At 40.0% G+C, this 7,500-nt stretch overlaps 1 protein-coding gene across 1 annotated transcript in view; it reads right to left on the reverse strand.

Moving 5' to 3' along the window:
* LOC119597434 (kinesin heavy chain-like) overlaps nt 1-7,500 on the reverse strand; it is a 155,942-nt gene that overhangs the window by 11,834 nt on the left and 136,608 nt on the right. Inside the window, exons 19-20 of the mRNA XM_037947003.1 lie at nt 4,797-4,929; nt 1,273-1,461 (exon numbers count right to left, since the gene is read on the reverse strand). Coding sequence (XP_037802931.1) covers nt 1,273-1,461; nt 4,797-4,929 — 322 coding nt within the window. The remainder of the gene's footprint in view (nt 1-1,272; nt 1,462-4,796; nt 4,930-7,500) is intronic.

Here is a 7,500-nt window from a genome sequence, read left to right on the forward strand (position 1 = left end):
CCCTTGACAATCTCCTCCCCCCCCCCCTTCCCCTCGCCACAAGCCTCTGCCTTTCCTTATCTCTACTTTATCACCCTATCCTATCCCTTATTCGCCATTCTTTTTTTTTCCCACTTTCTTTACTGACACCTCACTCGTTCCAGAAAAGAAAGAGGAAGAGGTAGAAGAGGGAGAAGAGTATGAAGAAGAAGAAGAAGAAGAGGAAGAAGAAGAAGAAGAGGAAGAAGAAGAAAATAAAAGAAGAAGAAGAAAACAGAGAAAAAGAATAAGAATAAGAAAAGGAAGATTAAAAAGAAGGAAAAAAAGAAGAAACTCCGAATCTTCCTTCTTCTACGCTTCTTTCACTCCCTCTTCCTTCTCTTCCTTCTCTCTTTCCTTCTCATCGCCATCTCTCTTCTCCCCTCCTTTGCCTTCCTCCTCCTCCTCCTCCGTTCCTCTTTCTCATCTGCCTTCGAACCCCTCCTATCATCTTCCTCTCTCTTCTCTTCTCCTTTTCCTTCTTATCATCTTCTTCCTCTCTTCCTCTTCTCCCCTTCCTCCTCCTCATCCTCCTCTTTTTTCTTCTCCTCTCTGTCTTTTTTCCTCTTTCTTTCTCTCTCTTTTTTCCCTTTTTTCTCCTTCCCTCTCCCCTCATCTGCTTTTATATTTTCCTCCTCTCTCGCTCCTTCTTCCTCTTCCTCCCTCCCTATCCCCCTCCTTCTCTTCCTCCACCCTCTCTTCTTCTTCCTCATCTTCTTCTCTGCTCCTCCTTTTTTTATTCTCTTCCTCCTCCTCCTCCTCATTTCCCTCCTCCTTCCCTTTCTTCCCCTCCTCCTAGCCACCTATCCCCTCCTTCCAACCCCCTCTTCCCCTTTATCCACCTACTCCTACCTTCTCCCTATCCCCCTCCCTCACCTTATTATACCCTTCTCATCCACCTCCTTCCATTCTTATCTTATTCTTTCTCCTCTTCCTCTATTCGCATTCTCTCTCATCCTTTCCCTTTCCCTTTCTCCTCATAGCCTCTTAGCCTCCTTCCTATGTCCCTCTCCCTCCTCCCCACTCCCTCACCCCCTCTCCCTCCTCCTAACCTCTTCTTTACCTTCTCCAAACCTCATCTTTCTCTCTTCCTTTCCTCCTACCCCCTCCTTACCCTTCCTCCTCCTATCCCAACCCCCTTTTCCTCTCTCTCTCCCCCTCCTTCCCCTTCCTTCTCTCCACAATCCAACACCACCTTACCTTCACCCTCTCCCTCCCTCCTCCCCCTCTCCCCACCCTCCAACACCACCTTACCTTCACCCTCTCCATCGTAGCTCTGAGCCGCTTCTCCAGCTTCGGCAGCTCGCATCGCAGGTCGGCGTTGTCTCGCACCAGCTGTTTGTGCACCTTCGTCAGCTGGTCGAGGTTGTTCTCCAGGAAGCTGATCTTCTGCTTCTGGGCCACCGAGCCCCCTAGGATATCTTCGTCCTCGCCTGCTGCTGACTGTGGGGTGGGGGTGGGGAAGGAAAGGTGGGGTAGTGGGGGAGGAAGTGTGTGGGTGGTGGGGGGCGGAGGTGAAAGGGTGTGGGCGGTGTGGGGGAGGTGGAAGGGTGTGGGCGGTGTGGGGGGAAGGGGATGTAGGCGGAGGAAGGGAGTGTGGTAATGCAAGAGTGGTGGTGGGGGGGGGGATGGGTCGAAAGGGGAGGAGAAAGAGAGAGAGAAAACGGTTTTGATTAGTATTATGGTTATCACCATTTTCTTCTTTGTTGTTGACAATATTACTACACTCACCATCATCATCATCACTCTCATCTACATTGTCATTGTCACTATCATCCTCATCATCATCACTATCATAGTCACCATCATCCCCATCATCATCACTATCATCTACACTATCACCCCCTCCATTATCAACACAATCATCACATCCTCTCCATCGCCATCCCAACACCATACCATCCCACCAATAATCACCATTATCACAATCATTAACATTAGGCCATCAAAGCTCGAAATTTTGAGGGTGGATACTTGGCATCAAAGCTCGAAATTTTGAGGGTGGATACTTAGCATCAAAACTCGAAATTTTGAGGGTGGATACTTGCATCAAAACTCGAAATTTTGAGGGTGGATACTTGGCATCAAAACTCGAAATTTTGAGGGTGGATACTTGGCATCAAAACTCGAAATTTTGACGGTGATACTTCGCATCAAACTCGAATTTGAGGGTGGATACTTAGCATCAAAACTCGAAATTTTGAGTGATACTTACCAAAAACTCGAATTGAGCTGGATACTGGCATCAAACTCACATTTTGGCAGCTCGGATCCAGTCCGCGTTGTCTCGCGGGTGTTTGGCACTCAACTCAAATTGTGAGGTTGGTCTCCAGAAACTGAATCTTAATGCTTTGGTCAACCGAATTAGGGTATCTTCGTCTCAACTCTGAATTGAGGGTGGGAGTGGTGGCATCAAGCGAAGTTTGAGGGTGGATCGGAGCAAAGGTTTTGGGGGGGGAGAGTAGACAAGCGCGAGTGTGGGGAGAGTGGATGTGGCTGATCGATTTGGGAGAGTGGTGCTAACGGAGTTTTGAGGGTGGTTTGGGCTCGAAAGGTCGAAAGTTTGGGGTGTTTGGAAACTCGAATGTGAGGTGGAGGACAACGAAGAGTGTGATAACTGCCAAAGCTGAATGGGGTGGGTGGCTCGAAAGGAATTGAGAAGATGATACTAGAAAACTCGTTTGAGATGGATATTGGTATCAAACCTCGATTTTGAGTGGTCTTGAAAAATGATTTGAGGTGACTACCATCAAATCATATATGGACTTCCATCTAACTCGTAATTGTACATGATACTTGCATCATCACTCAATTTGAGGTCGCATACTTCGCATCAAAACTCGAATTTTGCAGTGGATACTTGCACAACACTCGAATTTTATGAACACATCAAACTCGCTTCTTGAGATTCGCCATCACAAACCACAATTAGGCATCTCCACCAAAACTCGAATTTGAAGTGAACTTTGGCCATCAGAACTCGAAATTTTGAGGGTGGATACTTGGCATCAAAACTCGAAATTTTGAGGGTGGATACTTGGCATCAAAACTCGAAATTTTGAGGGTGGATACTTGGCATCAAAACTCGAAATTTTGAGGGTGGATACTTAGCATCAAAACTCGAAATTTTGAGGGTGGATACTTGGCATCAAACTCGAAATTTTGAGGGTGGATACTTGGCATCAAAACTCGAAATTTTGAGAGTGGATACTTAATCAGGCGATTTCAACACTCTCTTTTATTAAAACTCACCCTGCTTATCTTTGAAGCATCTGATGATCTAGGCAAATAAAGCTAAAAATAGAAATTTCATTCATTCTCTTTTTTACTCATCATATACCCATCGCCTCATCCTTCTGACACTACTATCTATCAGTCCTATCTATCGATTTCCTGAACTCTCTTCACATCCATCTTTCTATCCCTTAAATCATCCTTTCTTGTCTGGATATTCAGGGATTTACTCAATTTTATCCATCTCTCAAACTGACTCACTTGAAAACCAATCCTGTTTACTCTTTTACTCACCTGTTTACTCATCTGCTGCGCTTAATTGACTCATTACTCATCCTCCTCATTACCTTACTCATTATCCACCTGTGGGAGAGCTTATCCATCTATTTATCCATCCATCTATCCATCAGTCCATCCATCTACTCACACACCTATCCACTTTATCACTTCCTCATCCAATTTACGGGTCATCCATCCTCTAACTTACTTATACATCCATCTATTCATACTTTCACATCCATCTATCCACAATTTCATCCATTAAGCTATGTCTTTACTCATCATGTCCATTTTACTCATGACTCACCCGCTTAACTCTCTTCATTTATCTATTCCAATCTATCGTCTACCAGTCTATCTATCTATCTATCTACCTATCTATCCATCTACCTTATCCACTGATATATTTATCTATTCCTCTATTCATCCTCTTGACTTTGGGCTGCAGGTATTCATTATCTATCTAATCTATCTATCTTCCAATCTGTCTATCTGTTTATATATTTATCTATCTATCTATCTATCTTTCTATCTATCTACCTATCTATCTATCTACCTATCTATCTATCTATCATTCTGTTTATCTCCACATCTATCTATCGATCTATCTATCTATCTATCTATTTTCTATTCACACTCTTGACTTAGGTCTGCAGGTCCTGGACAAAGTCTTTATTATCTATCCAATCTATCCATCCATCCACCATCCATTTTATCTATCTATCCATCCACCTTATCAGTCATATATCCATCCCTCCATCTATCCATATTTCTAACTATCTACCATCTATCTATCAACACCATCTATCTACCCATCCATCCACCTACCCATCCATCTATCTCTCCATCCACCTCACCATTCACATATCTACCCATCCATCCACCTATCTATCCATCTTTCTCTCCGTCCACCTATCTATCCATCTCTCTGTCTATCTACCCATCTATCTATCAACATATCAACCTATCAACCTATCAACATATCAACCTATCTCTCCATCCACCTCATCATTCATATCACCCTCTACCTCATCCACTCTATCTATCACCATCATCTACCTGAATCTCTCTATCCACCTCACCATTCACACATCTACCCATCCACCTATCTATCCATCTTTCTCTCTATCTATCAACCCATCTATCTATCCCCCCCATCACCTCCACACATCCACACATCCTACCCATTCTTTCTCTCTATCTCACCCACCTATCTACCCCTCCATCCACCTCCCCATCCACACATCTACCCACCCTCTACTCACCCTCTTGACTTTGGCCTGTAGGTCTTGGACGAAAAGCTTCCTGAGGTTGTGGAGCGTCTGGAGTTCCTTCGCCACCGTGTCCTCCAAGCCCTTGAGATCATGGTGGGCCTGTTCTCGCCTCTCGTTCAGGGCGCTGAGGGAGGCGAGAGGGAGAGGGAGAGGGAGAGAGGGAGAGAGAGAGAGGGGTGGGGGGTGAGTAAAACGGCGGGCGAGTTCAACGAGTGGTGAGTAAAATACTGGGTGAGTTCAATGGTAAAATCGTGGGTGAGTTTGTATGGGAGAGGGACGGGTATGTGGGTGAGTGAGTGAGGATACGTATGAGAGTGAGGGAGAGAAGGAGAGAGAGAGAGAGAGAGACAGGGAGAGAGAGAGGAGGGTGAGAGACAGGGAGAGAGGTAAAGAAAGAAAGATGGATAGAAACAGAGGAGAGGAAAAAGATCGAAATAAATGAGGATAGAGAGAAGAGAGAGAGAGGAGAAGATCGAAGAGATGAGAGAGAGAGAGAGAGAGAGAGGGAGGGTGAGAGAAAGCTATAGATAGATAGATAGATAGATAGACAGACAGACAGATAGATAGAGAGAAATGAAGGGCAAGGAGCGACAGACGGATAAAGACACAGACTGACAGATAAACAAAGACAGCGAGAAATAGGTGAAAATACCAGGCATTGAGGAAACAGACAAACAGACAGGTCAAGAGTGTGTTAAGATATTTAGGCTGCGTGGCTATGCGATGAGGTGAATGGGAGAAATGAATGAGAAAGAAGAGAGAGAGAGAGAGAGAGAGAGAGAGAGAGAGAGAGAGAGAGAGAGAAAGTGAAGCGAGTGAGCGAGAGCCGAAGAGAGAGGAGAGAGAGAGAGAGAGAGAGAGAGAGAGAGAGAGAGAGAGAGAGAGAGAGAGAAGAGAGAGAGAGAGAGGAGAGAGAGAGAGAGAGAGAGAGAGAGAGAGAGAGAGAGAGAGAGAGAGAGAGAGAGAGAGAGAGAGAAATAGATATAGAGAAGTAAAGAGCTAGAGGGGGAAGGGTAACAGCGATGGATAGGAAGAAAAAAAGACAGGAAGAAAGGAAAAGAGACAGACAGACAGACAGACAGATAGACAAAATTACAGACAGATAGAGATAGATAAAGAGCTATCTGTATATCTAAATATGATCTTTACTCTACTCCTTTTGCAAATGATGTTCATCTCAATCATTCTAATTAAAGATGCCTGCATTTTGCATTGTTTCTGATCCGTATATTTTTGATAATGAGTTGAACAAAAAAAAAAAAAAAAAATTATATGTTTTATTTTTATTCATGAATGTTAAGCTTAAATTTCTCTAACTTCTTGACAACATGAACTGCAGGTTGAACACTTAATGAACAAGTTACCTTATAGATGTATATAAAATAATCATTACATTTTCCATCAAGAACTTTTTAATAACCACAAAAAAAGATTCTATGAATACTACTCTCTTATATATCACACTCATTCTTAATTTCACTGTGATGGTGTATTTACAGTGAGACTACAGTGACATAGTGTACTAGCGATACAGTGCAGCATCCTTAAAAAAGGAAAAAAAAAAGAAAATGCAACAAAATTATCTTTTAGCTTTTAAATCAAAACAAAAGCAGTTGGTTTATTAATCTCAGTCTACATTTCATACGTCAAAGAACTTTACTGAAAAATCCTTCACAATAAAAAGATATAATGTTTTTTTTTATGACAATTTATTAACTAAATATTTTTATTATTATTAAAGGTTACTGAGTTAAGGATCATAAGGTAATTATTAAGTGAAAAATTTGTTAGAACTAAACGGAATTTTTTTTTTTCAGATTGTAATATAAAACCAGAAAAGAAAAGAAAAGAAAGAAAAAAATAGTGATGCTCTTATTTACAGAAAACTAAAAAATAATATACATATATTTCCAACAGTCAAATATGAAATGACGTAATATGTACCAATTTCTTTGATAATGAAATAATGAAAGTCCTCTTTATTAATCTTCGCATAAAAATAAATTCCACACGATCCGTACCTTTCAGTTACCTCTTTAAGAAAAAAAAGAAAGAAAGAAAAAAAACTTAAATTTCATCACAAATGCGATAACTTAGATTGTACAAATATCTTACATATTCATACATACATTATGATTATATATAATATATTTATATATATTATATATATATATATATATAATATATTATATATATATATATATATATATATATATTATAATATATATATACATATATATATATATATATATATTATATATATATATATATATATATAATATATAATATATAAATAATTTTATAATATATTAATATATTATACATATATATATATATAATATATATATATATATATATATAGTATATATAAACAGTATATATATACATATATATATATATATATATATATATATATATATATATATATATATATATTTATATACTGTGTGTATATATACACATACACACAGTATCATAGTTACTCAGCTCATTTAGTATATAAACAGAACAAAAACAAAAGAAAGTGGAAAGAAAAGCAATGAAAGACATACCCTTTACTCGAACTAGAGAGACTTTAAGAAAAAAATAATACGGTATTATTGGACGCACTTCGTCTCGTAAGAATTTTTTTGATGAGAAAAATTCAGCAGGTCAGTCAATAAAACTATAACAAAAAAGTAATGATAATCATAAT

Source organism: Penaeus monodon, chromosome 39 (genome assembly GCF_015228065.2).
Source record: "Penaeus monodon isolate SGIC_2016 chromosome 39, NSTDA_Pmon_1, whole genome shotgun sequence".
NCBI lineage: Eukaryota > Metazoa > Arthropoda > Malacostraca > Decapoda > Penaeidae > Penaeus > Penaeus monodon.